Source organism: Topomyia yanbarensis, chromosome 2, assembly GCF_030247195.1.
Source record: "Topomyia yanbarensis strain Yona2022 chromosome 2, ASM3024719v1, whole genome shotgun sequence".
In the NCBI taxonomy this organism is placed as follows: Eukaryota; Metazoa; Arthropoda; class Insecta; order Diptera; family Culicidae; genus Topomyia; species Topomyia yanbarensis.
In genome coordinates this window covers 69,600,302-69,617,609 of record NC_080671.1, presented here as the reverse complement: position 1 = coordinate 69,617,609, position 17,308 = coordinate 69,600,302, and the positions used below count along the sequence as shown (strand labels likewise).

Here is a 17,308-nt window from a genome sequence, read left to right as displayed (position 1 = left end):
GGTTAAAATATTCGCTCATTCTCACGACAAGCAGTTTATCGCACAGCTTCTTCATCCTTAGTAGGCACGGACCCAACTTTTCACCTTTCAAGAAATTGCGAGAATTTACTGAAAATGCAGTGTGGAAGCGTGATAATTTCGAAGCTTCGAACCTCGTGATAAATTAAGTTCAATAAAAACCATTAATATATTACACAATAGAATTCATTTCCCCACATTATTGCGGTATTTTCATTCTAAGGATCTGTATCTACTCATTTTTGCGGAAACATTAGTTATTCGGCAGTTTTACATTAGGCGTGAAAATGTCATCTCATATTATACCGCGAAAAGATGAGATCCAATGCTGTCTTGTCGAGAAAAGTTGAAAAGCAAACGATGTTACATCGTATGTTTGCTTTTTTATTGCTGGTCGAAGTAGGTGAAATATTGCCTTATTCTCAACAAATCATTGCTTGTAATATATCCTTTCCCATAAAACCAATTCTCTGACTTTAGTTGATTCTCCAGGAAAGTGTTCCTGGAAAATCAACTACACCACTGTCAGTGCACCAAGATAAGTTAAAAAATATCTTTAGTAAAGCATGGTTGTTATGGGCATCTATTAATAATATGTAAAATGGAATGGAACTAATCCTTCTTTTAAGCATGAGCTGTTCTTATATGATTATACAGGACTCCAAAACAAAATAAAATTCGGAAATAAAAAATTTGATAAACAGTTTGCCGAGAAATAATATTTAGGACATTGTACTATCTAGATAAACATTTGTTCTAAATGATGCCGTTGAAAAAATGATTGACTTTTTTGGTATTAGGTCGATAATACTCCAAGATCCAAACGACAAGAAATGTTCAAGTAACAGTCGTTTCAGAAAACCAACAATCAAAAAAATTTGATGCACATCATTTCATTATCTCACGAATGATGGTATCATGGCAAGACAGAAATTAAATTGGCAAGACAAATTAAATTTTACATTTATCCATCATTATGGTCATTGTTTCACATACCCACTATTTATTCATTTGAACACAATTATATTTTCCTGTTCGAAATGATTTCTTCCCCAAAAAAAAAACACCCAGTATGATGTTATTCGGTACAGCTAGCAGAACCGTGTAGCGCTAATAAGATAGTTCTTCTGAATTTACCTTTCCAGTAAACCACATCCGTCAGCAGCATCCTCAGGGCGAATCGCCGTTCAAGTGTAGCTATTGCGCGAAAAGCTTCACGCGGAAGGAACACCTGACCAACCATGTGCGCCAGCACACCGGAGAGTCCCCCTACCGCTGTCCGTACTGTGGAAAAACCTTCACCAGGAAGGAGCATCTCACGAATCACGTAAGGTGAGTATGACCGAGCCTTCCGCGAGTCGACCCGCAGTTGTCCCAACTAAGGGAAGGAAGGAACTGTCGAATACAGCACAGAAGGAGCCCTTGCCTATCTTCATTGATTGATACTAAATATTGTTGTTTTGTTTTGTCTGCTTTTAAGTTGTGTTATATTTTTTGCGTTTCGCATTTACTATTTGATTTCATTGTTACAGTAAACATTTATAATACTGCGAGAGAGAGAGAGAAAGTGATAGCCCTAAGTAAACATATCAGGATGGGACCTACGTCTGAGAGGCCTCCTCGAAGAATGTTGGATATTATTCTGAGATATAGAACAACGATAAGAGCGGAGCTTCCAACGTTCAATAATTTTTCCCATCTTGACCAGATTGTCTTGTCTGTTTCTCAGGGGAGCTGACCTTGGATCGTCCTCGCCCTTCGGGTCGTCTAGCAGTTTGAGGATCCGATTGAATGTTTTGTTTCTGGTTCTGGCACGATATGGTGCAGCTTCTGCTTGTCGCTGGAAACGTTCCTTGTCCTTTGACGAGATTCGCTGCCAGTCTCGAGCTGCTTCCTTAACTGCTTCACTGGCTCGACGTCCCGTCCGATGGTAGGCGCGCGAAAAGTTGATGAACGGATTTCGACTGAACTCGCTGAATCGTGCGATTTGTGTGATCTCTCCGGTTTGTCTGGAGGTCGAGGGAACCGCGTGGCCGTCTTTCATACTGATCGATACGAATTTTCCGGAAAAAAATACACGCAACTGTCAAAAGCAGACAAAGCAATCAAAATTATTCAATAGAAGATTCCACCAAGCTTACTTCGACTGAACTCACGCTGTTTTCTTTCTTCTCTTCCTGGATAGATTGCACACGGGCGAAACTCCCTACCAGTGCACATTCTGCGGGAAGAAATTCACCAGAAAAGAACACCTTACCAATCATGTCAGGTGAGCCGATTTGTTTTCAATCTGGTTCGATCTAGCGATTCCCGTGCCAGCCTCTTTAGGGCTGGCTTAGTTTCTTGGTTTGTCAGACATACTAACATTGGATTATTTTCGATAATGTTCTTTTCTTGGCTTCCCCACGTGGTTTCATCCGAACCGCAGGTTACACACCGGAGAGACCCCGTTCCAGTGCACTTATTGCGAGAAGAAGTTTACGCGAAAAGAGCATTTGACAAATCACACGAGGTGAGCGCAGTGTTTTTAACCCCATTCTCTGTAGTTTTATTAGAAGTAAATTTTACCAGAAGCATATGTTTGCTGGATAGTATGTTTGAGGCTGTAGGATTGCTAACTCCTGCCACGTATTGCTAATTGCGCATTTCTGATATTGACAAAATAATGAAAGGGTAGTTTGAAACACGTCACTCCCCCCTTACACGACGCGCAAGAGGAACGTGGTTTAGCAGAAAATTTCGCAACGCGCGATTTGGAGATCATTGGCATAATCAAACCGGCAAGGCTAACGTTCCTCTTCTTCCAACAGGTTACACACCGGCGAAACGCCGTTCCAGTGCTCGTACTGTCAGAAGAAATTCACCCGCAAAGAGCATTTAACAAATCATGTCAGGTGAGCGTCGTTTTTCCGATTTTTGTAGTTACCTTTTCTCCACAAGTTAAATTTTTCTGTAAAAAAAGCGAGTAGTAAATACTAAAGTAGTTAGTTTTTTGGCATTGGGAAAATTGTAACCTGGCTTTGGGTGTCAGTGCTCTTCTGACTCTCCATACGCGATGGATAATAATTTTCTTGCAAAACGCGCTCGTTCGAACGTAAACTTTGTGAGTGAGTTTTGTTGTATCTGTGTGTGACGTAATTAGTAGTGAGCTTTTTCTGATTACTACGTACATACCAAACATCCGTCGTACCAATGTTGGTGCGATGTTAATAATCCGAAATGCAAGAGACTGGAACTTACTTGAAGCTGGGTTAGAGTTTTCCTTTTACCAAAAACGAAACGAAGAAGAAAACAACGTGAAAAATGAAACGACAATTGCTTCCTGCCCCGGAGAAAATTCACACACATCCAGAAGAGAGGCGTTTAATCTTATTCGGAACCAACCTTTTCTGAATTCTTTCCGACAGATTACATACTGGAGAAACCCCCTTTCAGTGTACCTATTGCGAAAAGAAATTCACGCGCAAAGAGCATTTAACGAATCATGTCAGGTGAGCGTCGTCCAGAGAATGTTTGGTATTGGGAAAATTGTAACCTGGCTCCACCACATAAAGCACACTCCCTTTTTCTTTTTGAAGGTTGTTTTGGTATGGAAAGAAAATAATAATTTAAAAAAAAAGTCGAATGAAGAACAACGGAAAAGAAACGTGTGAAAGAAGGGGCCTGAACGTTTCTTTGAGTCGGTTTTGTTTTGTTGAAGAGTTGTAGTTTTGTTTCGTATTTGAAATTTTGTTACTATCTATATATTCCCTTCGAGAGGGATACCGACCTAGACAAAGATTAGCGGGCTCAAAGCTGGGTTAAAGTTTTCCTCGTATTGAACGCGATTAATCAATTTGTCCCCATCTTTCTAATCCGAAAAACAGAATACACACTGGCGAGACTCCATACCGGTGCACGTATTGTGAGAAGAAATTTACCAGAAAAGAGCGTTTGACGTATCACATAAGGTGAGAGTACGCTCCAGTAATCGTCGTCAAGCACGCACGCACGCGCGCACACAAATCGTGTAGAGTCGAGACCCTATTGGCACAAAACAAAGCAATTCTCGGACGAAAAGTTGGGAAAATTATAACCAGAGGCTCCGTCCCCACAACGTTCAAAATTATACCACCCACTGTTTGGCTCGAAATCTTTGGCAATCTATATCCTCCCATTTGGCAAAAAAAAACAAAACAAAAACAAACTGTATTCAAAATTCAAACCCTGCCCCCTCGTCTCCCTGATTTTGGCTCGCTGGTTTGGTTAAGATTTTCCGAGTTTTTTTCTTCGAGGAAGGCATCAAAATTCTGTACATTTTTGAGATGGTGAAAGATACCGTTTGGAAAAACACGACACATGATCTGTGGCGGAAAAGAGAAAGGAGGAGAACCCAGAATATGATTTAACTTGTCGTATTTGTTTCTCTCTCTCTTTTTCTCTTTCTCGATTCGGTTTGGCTCTCCACTTTCGGTCCCACCTTTGCAACAGATGGCACACCGGAGAGACTCCTTATCATTGCACATATTGCGAGAAAAAATTCGCACGAAAAGAACATTTAACGAATCATGTCAGGTGAGCGTTGACAAACTTTTCTGTATCATGTTGTTTTTATTCATCATTTCGTTCGTATCCACTAAATGTATTTATAGCCATTAATGATTTATAGTACTATACCGCAATTTCCAAAAGGTTTTATTTTACAGGCATCTTTTTGAGAATTCAAATCAAAGCACAATTTTCATTTGCTATACTGTACCTCCGCGAGACCAACTAAATTGAAGAACAAATATTTTTGCACTATTTGGCTTAGTAGGCACATCTCGGAAAGTTCGTCCGTCGTATGAAACGAACACATCAAAATTTGAATTTGTTTTTCAATAGGATCGACCGTAGTCCGCGTGTCAAGTTTCCGTTTGTCCGATGTATAGTGAGAGAGGAAAAAAAAACATTCGCATTCAGTTTTTTTTTGACATCTACTTTTGAACACGGTGCCTGCTTATGAGAATGTGGTTTTTGATGGTCCTTTTTGATGTAGCAGCGGATAGCAAATTTCGAGAATCGAATAGTATATTCGAGCTCACCACTGCCACGAACATACGTACGGTGGAGTAAATGCGTGCGCAAAATGGTTAGAATTGAAAGCCGGTTTTAGGGGTGTTTCATGCCTTCGATGATTTTATTTTATTTAACAATTATTCAATTGTCACAAATGTAAAGATAATGACTATGTGTGATTTTGTATTGCTACAGCAATTGGTTACCACCGGAATGGGTTCCATGTTCAAATGAGATCAGACAACAACTACCACGTTGTTGGTTTGAAATTGATTCATGTTTCGCTAAACTTGCCTATATGGCCCGTAATTGCATATTTGTCCCTTATTCGAAAACTTTTAGGTCGCCTTGAAAATGACCTTTTTATTGCCACACACGCCGCAAGCACAGTGGTCTTTTTTTTGACACGAGTAACTTCCTATAATGGACTAAAATTCATCTAGTTTGCAAGTAGGATGTAATATTGTAATTAAGCGGCAGCCTGTTGGTAGTACCGTTAGAATTACCATAGGTATTGTAGAAATGGAAAATGACCACTATAATTACTCTCTTTGTAATATATTTGAAAATTTAAGCAAAGCAATTGAAAGATCAACATAAGCCGTAAAATTATGCATTTTCCCAATAAATAACGTCCCCAAGTAAACCCATAAATATTGAATATCGATTGATTTGATAATTTTGACAAAAAATCTCACAGTCACGTCACCTAGTGATCAGAAGAAACTTTTACTCAATTACAGTAAAGCTTTAAATCATTTTTTTGATATGGTACAGAATAAAATAAGAAAACACAGTAGTCCAGCATGATTAATACGAAAGGTTTTTACGCAAAAATGGTTGTTTCTAAATTATTTGTTGTTTCTAAATTATTAGATTTAGAAAATTGTTTTTTATTCGGCGAATTCCAAGCAACTGTGCGAAATGAAACATTCGCAGCTCTTATTTAGAAGCTTTGGTAGGTGCTGATTTAAATAACTTTTTGTTGAAAAAAATTGTTTTTTCGAAAGTCGTCTAAAAACGGTTTCGGTTCATCACAGTTATCACAATCTATGAAATGTCGAATCTTCAATGCCTTAAGCTCAGCCTACTTTCTACTTCTGCCTGAGTTAGGGATGCCCAGGTCATATTTTGTGAAATCTGTGCGAAATCCATTTAAAAATCTGCAAGTCTGGGTTAAGGAAAACATACAACTTTGTCTTAAAACAAGAAGTGGCGACTTTTTTTTAGTTTTTGCTCGAGGTAAAAATTGAGCGCTAGGTCAAAAATTGAGAAAGTAGTAGTATCTCAAGTAGAGGTGTGCGCCGATGAAAAATGTCGTTATCGGCGGTGTTGGTGTGATTTAGACCGGCGGCGGCGGAGCAATACAATGTGGGATATTTTTTTGATTTGGATGGAAGGTAGAAACAACTTCTTGCTCAATCATCTTGCTATGTTGGCTATTGTGTCTGTGTGTTTCAGAACTAAGCCAAATATTGATGACGTAGCGGTGTCATCAGCTTTCAGTATAACACATTGTTTTTCAACCGGGAATGCATTTTATTTTAGGAAATGTAAATAACACTAATGTAAATATTTTTAGTGAAATCAAAATGGCTCCTAAGAAAAATTTAAATACCCGTCCTAATGCCTACAATGCCAACCGTTAATAATATCGATGCTAGCACATTTTCAGAAAGCATAAACCGTTTTACGCAATTCAGTTCATTTTTATAAATATTTCTTTGAGGAAAAATGACAAGAGCTGGTCTTCAGTCTACTTTCTACTTTTGCCTGAGTCAGACCTACATCCGAGAGAAGTTAACGACAACTACCACACACAGAAAAAAAAAAGTTGGTAAAAATAAGAGTTTTCCACTCTTAGCAAAAAACAACCAACGCATACTCTTAGTTTAAAAATAAAACTTTTGTTTTGAATACTATTCTTCATTTGCTTAAAAGGAAAACTTTTACTTTGATTATTATTCTTGATTAATTTAAAAGTTTTACTTTCAACCTAATAGTTGGCGTTGGTTGTTTTTTGCTAAGAGCGGAACACTCTTACTTTTACCAATATTTTTTTTCTGTGCAGCCTCTCTGTCTAGTGTGCATTATCTCGAGAACAAAGGAAACGTATTTATTCTTACCATCACGAATAAAGTTGGTGTAGGAACGCTGCTCCAATCCTACGCCGCGATCGTTAACTTTGAATTTTATTTAATGCGATTGAGTTTTCGTGAAGCGGAATATTTTCTGAAGGTGAAAGTGGAGCTTTTGGTGGTCGCCTTCTTCAGTATCATCACCTGCGCAATGCAGCACTGATCTCATCCAACATGTTAGATCAGGCAGATATATTATGTAGAACATCCTAAAACGTGTGGTTGAAAGTGACAGCATAGGGATTAAGATTTCCGTGTTTATGAAAAATGACAATATAGCGGTAAGGTGACATGACCGCGTACCCATCCTTAGCTAATTGCAAAACGCATTTCGGAATACGGAGAAGTAGAATCTGTCACACCTGAAACTTCTTCGCGCGTATGCCTAACGGTTTTCTTACGCTGAGAATACCGATCGAAAGACCCTAATTGACTATACAACTCAAAAGTCATGGAACTATTAAACAAACCACGCTATGCGCACATAATAGACAAGTTTCTACGTGTGTATATTGAAATCAGACGCCACACCATAAACAACCCTGTGCAATGCTGATACAGATACAGAAGAATGCATCTTAGTCAATTGCCGCATCATCTACGATAAACCAATCCAAACAGAGTTTTCCATGCAAATACCTGAACTATAACAGGTTGCCAAATTTGTGACAGGCCATAATAACAACTGCAAAACAGCACCCAGCAGCCCAAAATCAACTGTTATCTATCGGTGAGGACGTTAAAAACAACGGTGACAGGTACCAATTCAGCTTTAACTAGGAAGACCTTGACGTGAAACATGACAGAAGTAAATAACCCCAAAGATGCAGTAGGCGAGCAGACAATTGTTTCCCCACCGTGAAAAAAGGTCTCCGCTCACAATATAAAACCACGTGCACGCGATCCAACTGATAATCAATAAGGCTTTTTATTTATCTGTTTTATATATATTGAAAATAGATATTAAGCTAACTAAACGAATTAATAAAAAATTTGAATTTGAGTCTTGCTGAAATTTTGAAATAGAAATCAACAGTACGTTTTTGTAGGCTGCTCTGATCGTGTGATACACAGAACTCAACATTTTGTCCACGTATCTCTTTAAACAAGATTCTTAGCATGACAAAATTACAAAATGATGCGGCTTCTAATACAGATCAATCATCGAATCCGTTTCGAACAATAGGCCGATATGTTATACATTTTCAATAGCGGCAAAGTTCTACTGTATCGATTTTGCTCGCGAAACAAACTATTGGACATATAACAATCATTGGTCGATAAATGAGAGTGGCGTCGTAATGGGTTGCGGTGAATTCACGCATTTGAATTTGGGATTTCATCGAGCTTTCCATGTTTCCGTGTAAAAGAAATATAACAAAATAGAGGTACTACTGCATGATCAGGCTACCGATACTTCGCATGACAAAATTCAAAAATATATGCTGAAATACAAAAAAGTTGAATTCAACATGTCTGATATATGAATAAGCTTCTCAGGAAAGACCCACTGCTCAGTTATGCTATCGATCCGCGTCGTGTCAAAGAAATACGTAGGCTGCGACCATGTGTCCAGTTATCGTTAAGAACGAAAACTGACTGTGCTTAAAATTTGGCGGAAAAGAAATGTTTTATCTAGGACATTTTCAATAGGGCGTAAGTAACAATGAAGGGCTCTTTGTCGTCCGTCATTATGAAACTTCCCAATAACTGTAGCGCAGAAGAAAAATCGAAGTTTTAGGTTAGCGTAAAAAAATTATGCTGTAACTCTTGCTTACAATATTTTTTTAAAGATCTGGTAAAGAAGAAATGTAGCTAAAGAAATTCTTTAACTAATACTATTAGCGCGATTTCATAAAGCGACCGTCCATAAAAAACGACCATCGCTGATAGGAACAAAATATTGCAGTTTTGTTCGGTTTACGAATCTCCATGATTTCCTTTGGCAATTGAAACATTTTGACACAAGAGCAATTTTTTAAAAGGTGGTAGAAGTTTTTGCATGCAACTTTCAAAAACAAATGTTATATTACCGTATTTTTGTGCAGCAAAATCATCCGAGAATAAGTTAAAAAGAATAAATAGAATCTTCCAAAATGTGAGTTTTTGAGATATTTGAAATATTGTTTCAACAAATACAATTAATTCATGGAATTATGCCCTTTTTATGAGTTATTTGCGTTACACCATCGATAACTAATAACAATCAAATGTTTATTGCTTTAACCTTCCGGCAGTCGCGCTAGTGCACTGAGTGCACGTTGCTCTGAAAATCTAGTGAAGCCGTTTTAAAACAGCTGCGGCTGCTCGTTCAGTGAGCCATTTGTGCGACTTCCGGAAGGTTAAACACCAATTTTTTGTTATATGTTCGTATCATGAAGAAGCTATCAAGAAGAGAATTTTCATAGTAGTTGCATTCAAAAATGCAATTTTCTTATTGAATATGTTTTTAAATGCTATTTCAAATCAAAATTCTCATAACAAAGTTTTTCCAAACTGTTGTCGTTTTCAATATACAGTGCAGACACGTTTTTTATCAGCCCCTTGGAGAATTTAAAGATGATAAAGCGGGGTGCATTGACAAAATCGGGACATATATGTTTCTTTCTTTTTCATAAACTTATAAGCTCTTATAATATTCTTCCTTAATCCCTAGATATAGCCTCATAACCCTTTCTGATTATTTAGTTTAAACTCCCCTTAAGGAAGCCTGACGCTGCAAAATTTAAAATGCAAATTTTTTTTTGCATATTTCGGATCTCTAAGATAAGAGAAATATGCTCAAGAAAGGATTTATTCGAATTAAACTTGGTTGCCATAGCCCATCAAACTACTATCAGCTTTCATATGATGCTGACAAACTTGGATCAAAACGCTGATAAAACCGGGTGTAGACAAAATCGGTGGCTGATAAAATCGGGTCCTCACTGTATATGAAATTATGTTTCAACGAATACAACAAATACAATCGTTTCGTCGTAAGACCTTTTTATTTTTATTTTTAAGTATCTTCATCAAGATCAAAAAGTTTTCCGAAATTTACATGAAATTTCCTATAATTTTTTGTGAGATCAGGGCGATATTGTAAATCATTTCTACGCGAAAACAAAAAAATTATTCAACTGTATAGTTTAATCATATTGTTTTCTTGTAGCTTTCCAATACTTCTCAATATTGTTTTTGTTGAAACAAACTTTAAAATAGGGCGCATTTTGTTTGTATTTTTAATTGCAAATAGCATGATTTATAAAAAATTTGTTAAAAGTTGTTGTTAGGAGAACTTTCGTATTGATAGCTTCTCCATGATCCCAATACTATCTTTTTCTTGTTTAACCCTTTGCGATGCAGTGGGACGTATACGTCCCACCTACTTCTCCTATATTTTTATTGGGTTTCTAGTTAGCGTTGACATATAAATACGAATGTTTTCTTTCAATCTGCTCTTAGGGATGCAAGGAGTTCAGCTAGCATAAAAAAATATGTGAATTTGTTAATTACTTATTAGTTATATACAATTAAAACTAGAAAATCTCGTTTTTTTACAAAAAAAATCGCTATGTCTGAACTCAAAGTCCTAGAGATCTAAATTTTTTTTGTAAGTATCTCAAACATTGAACTAAATAATAGATGTTTTACAAAAAAAAATTGCAAGTCAGTTTTTTTGAAAAAATTATCAAAATATTCGAAAATGTATTTTATTATTATGTTGGTCTATAAAAGAGACATGGATATCTTCTCAACTAGCATAAAAATAGATTAAGTGGTTTTTGAGGTCGCTGATTACGATTCTGATAACAGAATTTGAAAATTCGAAATGACGGCTACACAATGGCAGCCATTTTTTACGAAATTTGCGAATTTAGTTACAGCCAGTATGAAACTCGATTCACGGGGTTTTTTGGGTTACACAGTTGCCATTTTGAATTTTACATTTTCGAAGTCAGAATCAGACGCACAGTGACTTCGAAAACTTTCTTGTAAGACGTTTTAGGCCAATATAACTAACATGAAATTTAGCCAAGCACAGTCGCCATATTGGATTTGACATTTTGAATTTTACATTTTCGGCGTCAGAATCAGAACAAATAACAGTACCGTCGTGCGGGGTTTCTTTGCGCACTTTTTATCAATTTTGACAAATTATAACTCCTTTAACCCTTTATAACCCAGGGGTTTCAAAAAGTGAGCCAAATGCAGTGATATCTTCATTTTCACCAAAAAATTGTCAAAGATTATGGGAAAAATAGAATCACCGCTTAAAATGGTTTTGAGAACGAAAATATCTCGTGCAAAAAATTTCGCACGTTTAAATAAAAATAACAAATTTTAAGTTGTTTGACACATTTTCTTCGGGTTTTCTGATAGACAAAACTTCTTTTATACCTGTAGGAACGTTTTGTCACATAATGGAATTATTAGCACGAATTCCAACAATAAAATTCAATTATGTATTGCTTACTTTTCAGGTGCAATGATCCCATTAGTGCAATAATAAAGCAGTTAGATGCCAACATTCTGCAGTAAATACGCGTTAAACGATGGATAGTTCTGCGTATGAAATTTCATACGCTAGGATATAATGGGTTAATAATCGACAGATTTGTATCATATCAGCACAGATTTATCGTCAGCATCTTGTGTATTATTTATGCCAAATATGAACAGAATTGGTTCACACATAAAAAAAGTTGTTCATATAGCGTTCAAAAATATTTTTTGTGGACCACCTAGGGGCTACTTTGCACACTTCTTGAATTCGATAAAAAATAAAAATTAACCAGTTTTATTGACTTTCATTGAAATATCATTAATTTATACTGATATCAGAGGCTTTTTCAACAATAAAGCATCACGCATTTATCGCATTTTCTAAAATAAGGGATTCATTTTAATTTAACATTTACAACGTTACTTGTCAGAAAATCTTGAGCGGGTTGAGACTGCATATTGTTTTTCGTATAGAAAAACGGAAAATGATGATGACAATATCAGTTTCTTTCTAGTATGTCAGAATAGGTTTTTATGAGCATTTAAAGATTTTTTTATCAATTATAAAAATAACCACACGGTTGGATTGAAAATATTGCAAAACAAAAAAATTGAAATAAGGAGCTATTTATGACGTATATTTGAGTGCTAAATTGATGGCGTTATTAGTGCACAAGGCCACGTTCTAAAGTTATGCACTTTTTATGTCAAGAATTCACATTATTTCGCAACTACCAACTTTGGACGTTCAATGTCTTAAAAGAAATTATACAACATAATAGAGAGCATCTCTTGAAAAAAAAAAAACAATTTTGATAATTAATTCTGTTGGACATAATTACAGAGAATAAACTCAAAACATTATTTAGAGGCTTGGTATCTTCGGTAAAGTTGTTGATAATGATATTAAAAACACCATTTTTAAAGACACAAGAAACAAACGAAAAACGCCATTTTTCATCACACAAAAACATTAAAATTCTCATAAAAACCGATCTTGACGTACTAGAAACAAACGGAAAACGCAATTTTTCGTCTTTTTTCTCCTTTCCAAAAAACAGTATGTGATCTCGGCACACTTAAGATTTTCTGTTTTGTTGAGCAGTCTTATTTTACGAGCAATCTTTTTTATCGATCCTTGAAGTGTTTTGTTTGTTTTGGTAAACAGTGTTAATAAAAATGACAAAAGGCATATGCAACATTTTTAAAAGGCATGGCTCTATAAATGTCAAAGGTATAATAAAACTAATAAAAGCGCGTCTGTTAGTAAATATTGAAAAACTAAAGTGTGCAAAGCAGCCCCAAATATCCAAAGTAGCTTCGCACGACGGTAATTACAACGAAAAAAAAAATCGCCTCGCAAGGGTTAAAACGACAAACATTGGATTTTGGAAAGTTCATGATGAAGAACGCGAATGACTTATATGAAAGGCGAATTCACGAATTAATTATTTTTGTTGAAACAAAATTCCAAATTCTCGAAAACCATGATATTTTGGAAAAATTTGGCATTTCAAGTATTTTTATATGAAATGACATTTAGAATCACATTTTTTTAATAAACTTAAAGCTTCGTCTAACAATTAGTATGAAATTTAAAAACTTATCGTTAGAAAAACTTTTTACTGGTTTTCCCCCATACTACAATTAAATTGTATTCTTTCTCTTTAGGTTTTTTGCTGACAATGATAAAATTTACAAAAAATGGGTGTCCAGTAATTTAATTATTTAATATATTTTTCTGTTTTTGTGAAAACTTCACAACTTTTCATTCTGCGCAATATTTTTTTCGTGCAGAACTATTCATTTCCTGAAATTCTTTCGCGAATAGTGTTGTTGTATAAAATACGCTAACCATTTTTTTTTTGAAAATGCTGCATCCTAAAACTTGTACACCCTGTTGAAAGATTGCTGCTGAGTCAAGATGATCTCATTGGCTGTGGGAAATTTTTAGTCTTCCATGCCGGTGAAACGTGTAAAGTTTCATCGCAATTGAAGATCGATTTTAAAGATTTTTGGACGCATTGCCATGGGATTTCTCGTATTCACAGCGAAGACCCGTTTTTATAAGTCCCCCTCTGTTTATTTTAGGCTGGCAAAATGGGAATGTTGGTAAAAATAGGGGTCACATCTTTTTCTTTCTTTTTTAAATAACCGAAACTGTTAAAATATTAGCCCCAGTCCTTTCTGATTATTTGGTATAAATTTCTCTTAAGGGGGTATTCCAGAACAAAATTTAAAAAAGCTGATTTCTTTTATTTTTGCATATTTTACATCTAAGACAAGAAAAGTATGCTCCAGAAAGGGTTTACTCGAATTTGAGTTGGTTCATCCTCTAGAGCTCATAAAATAGTTTTCCATATGAGGCTGACAAAATCGGGTCAAAAAGCTGATGAAATCGGGGGTAGACAAAACCGGGGGCTGATATCTCACTTTTCGAGGTTTTGCTGTTTAGTAAATTGTGACTTAACACCGACCAAATGTTACTATGCTGTGATATTAGTTTCCAAATATGGTTGAAAATTACCGAGCTGATTTGAGTGTGTATTAATCCTGCTGGAGTTGCGAACTTGTCTACATTTAGGGTATCACCTGAGGCTCGAATCACGTTTTATATGGGTATATTTAGTATATTACGCAACATCAGCATAATTGTATGTACATTTTATACGGATAATTAGTTTAATTATTTGTTGTCTTTTCAGTGCATTATATTGATCTTTCACTTGCAGTATATCTTAAACTTTTTTCTTGGGATTCAAAATTTTGTTTTATTGAACATGAGTGTATTTTTCGAGGATAATTTTCCACATTTTCCAGAACCCTTTTAATTTTTTATATGCAAACGTATGTTTGCCGACCGAAACTAACCGTATGTCTTAATGTTTTGTTTTGTTACGAACTCGCATGTGATTGGCAGGCGATTTCGGTCAACTTAGTTTCTTCATATTATACATGTTTTCGGCGTACGTGAGTCTTCTCTAGCGCAATTATCAAATAGGATCACTTGACATACGGTACCTTAGACTTCACGATCCACGAATCCTTTGTATTGGTCCGAAGGTACAGCACAGTTTAGCAAATGAAAAGTTTCGATAACGTTTAAAGTTGATCATATAGCCACACTCGCAACTTGCTTGATAATGATCCTTTTGCTATCGTGAAAAAATCATCAAACCTAGCAGTTGGTAAATGTGTACTACTAAGCACAGTATATCTAAAAAATACTTCCTCGTCTGTGTTCTATATATTTCAAACAGATTGCACACCGGTGAGACGCCCTATCACTGTACCTATTGCGAGAAAAAATTTACCCGCAAAGAGCATTTAACGAACCATGTCAGGTGAGCGGTTGGTTAGCTGATAGAAAACAGAAAAAAAAATTTAAAAAAAACTAGGAATGGTGGTGTCAAAAGTTTGTCAAATTTTTGCCTACAACAAAGTTTTTAACGCCACTCTCCTCGGAAAGTGTGAAAAGCTAGCATCGAAAGTCCAAGCCAGGCCAAACGGTTGAATTTCCACAATGTTAACACAAAATGATTCCAAGGGAGCAAAATTTCCATTTTTGGCGAGTACAACTAACCATGCGAAAAGCCAACTTCGAACTGTTTCGACCAATATACTCCTGTTCGCCGGAATCTCATTTTGGAAAATTCAAATATGCTAGAATCCGTCTAGGGAATAAGTAACTTCCGATTGCTTCTTATATGCTGAATATTTTGCGAATCGTTTTATGACTAAGGAAAGCAAGGCACCGTGTTTAACTTTTCCGTTCTTTTCTCGTTTGTTTCGTTTAACCAACAACTGTAAGATCATTTGTACATAAATGTGATAAAAGAATAATGAAAAAAAAAACAGTCCCAGCATATATCGGTATAAGCCAGCAAAGGAATGAAAAGCGTCCCCAACATAACATCATCTTGTCTCTCTCTCTATCTCTTTCTTCAACAGATTGCACACTGGAGAGACTCCCTATCAGTGCACATATTGCGAGAAGAAATTCAGTAGAAGAGAGCGTTTAACGATTCACACAAGGTGAGCGTTTATTTGCTTTCCCATAATTCAATTTGCGAACTTCCCCCGCCTTTTGACAGTATACACCAAAGAAGATATCAAGTATACGACAGAAGAAAGAAATTGGCAAATTTTGACTATTGAAACCCGTGTTTTTTGATAATTGGGAAAAATGCGTGACTTGGCTTTCGGTATTTTGTGCACAAAAAGTCACTTGGTTTTCGTTTTTTTTTTTTTCAAAAGAAAGATACGTATCAGCAAGTGCAGAAAAGTAAATGGTCCTTACCAAAATCGATCGATGTACAGTGAACAATCATTCTGCAAATAGTGTTAAATGATAGCTAAGCAGAGCCAACCGTTTCATGTTGATAATTTTCGGAAATTATTGATGGTACAGAAAAAAAAATAACCAAAGACGAGCCGGGTGAAGAATGTTTGAAATGTTTACGTTTGCTTTAAACATTAATGCTTGTCCCCTCTCTATCTTTCTCTCTATTCAATTCTGTACAGAATACATACCGGAGAGACCCCTTATAGATGCACATATTGTGATAAGAAATTTACCAGAAAAGAGCGTTTAACGTATCACATAAGGTGAGCGCTTCATCTGTTTCCAAAGCAGAGCCTCCACCACTACCACCACCACCGCAATCATTTTTTTGTTTTGTTATACATGATCGTATTCCATCTTCTTTCATTCGACTTTTCGACCCGTCCGTCGTGACATTTGATACTTGGAACGTTCCTGCAGTACCAGGATCTGGTGGGATTAACCATCTTTTCCAATGATCAAATAGCAAAAAAGACGTTCAAAATTAAACCCATTCATTAATCTACTAGAGCTGATCGTTTCTGGCCGTGGCGTACCAAGATAATAGATTTGGGAGGTAGCGGCCGAGAGAAAAATTGAAACAAAAGCCATCTATCGTAACAAATCTTTCGATAACAGAAAATCGTTTTGATTATTTTTTTATTCGCGCGTACTTTCTTTTCTTTTCGCCTCTGCCTTCTTGATCAATTTATCTTGGTGATGTACTCTTCTACCGACCGGACATTAACCGTGTCTATCTATCTCTCTTTCTCCCATTCTTCATCATTCCGACCCCACAGATTACATACCGGAGAGACCCCCTATCAGTGTACCTATTGCGAGAAAAAGTTTACGCGAAAAGAGCATTTAACAAATCATGTCAGGTGAGCGTTCAAAACCACTTACGAATAGTGTCCTATTCCTCTTTTTTTCTATGTATATATTCCTGTTTGCGTGTGTGTATGTGTTTACAATGCACTTCTGGCGCGAGCTTCCTTCGAGTTTTCGCGACCAACGGTTCAAGGGTAAAAAGTGACCCCAAAGTGCAAGTTTTCGGTTACCGATTGCGAGCTGTTTTGATCCGTATCGTTTCATACACGTGTACCATTGTTTTGTACTGAACCTGTCGCGCGTAGTTTTTCATTAATTTGTATACATGTTATTCAACGGAAACTAGAAAGCTGGCATCTGGATGAATTCTTTTTTCCTTACTTGTCCGGAAGTCGAAGGGAGAGTGTCCCAAAAGTTCACTTCAAAAACACACATATTTCGCTTCTTTTTCTTAAAAAAAAAAGGTATCCCC

General features: G+C 36.3%; 1 protein-coding gene across 50 annotated transcripts in view; it reads left to right on the top strand.

Annotated features, from left to right (window-relative positions):
- LOC131678384 (zinc finger protein 420) overlaps positions 1 to 17,308 on the top strand; it is a 101,627-nt gene that overhangs the window by 19,985 nt on the left and 64,334 nt on the right. For 30 of the 50 annotated variants that reach the window (XM_058958472.1, XM_058958473.1, XM_058958474.1 and 27 more), the window contains 11 exons: positions 1,164 to 1,350; positions 2,204 to 2,287; positions 2,447 to 2,530; positions 2,829 to 2,912; positions 3,426 to 3,509; positions 3,885 to 3,968; positions 4,489 to 4,572; positions 14,942 to 15,025; positions 15,633 to 15,716; positions 16,206 to 16,289; positions 16,806 to 16,889. In XM_058958472.1, coding sequence (XP_058814455.1) covers positions 1,164 to 1,350; positions 2,204 to 2,287; positions 2,447 to 2,530; positions 2,829 to 2,912; positions 3,426 to 3,509; positions 3,885 to 3,968; positions 4,489 to 4,572; positions 14,942 to 15,025; positions 15,633 to 15,716; positions 16,206 to 16,289; positions 16,806 to 16,889 — 1,027 coding nt within the window. The remainder of the gene's footprint in view (positions 1 to 1,163; positions 1,351 to 2,203; positions 2,288 to 2,446; positions 2,531 to 2,828; positions 2,913 to 3,425; positions 3,510 to 3,884; positions 3,969 to 4,488; positions 4,573 to 14,941; positions 15,026 to 15,632; positions 15,717 to 16,205; positions 16,290 to 16,805; positions 16,890 to 17,308) is intronic. The other 20 variants (XM_058958523.1, XM_058958484.1, XM_058958524.1 and 17 more) reach the window with 17 other exon arrangements.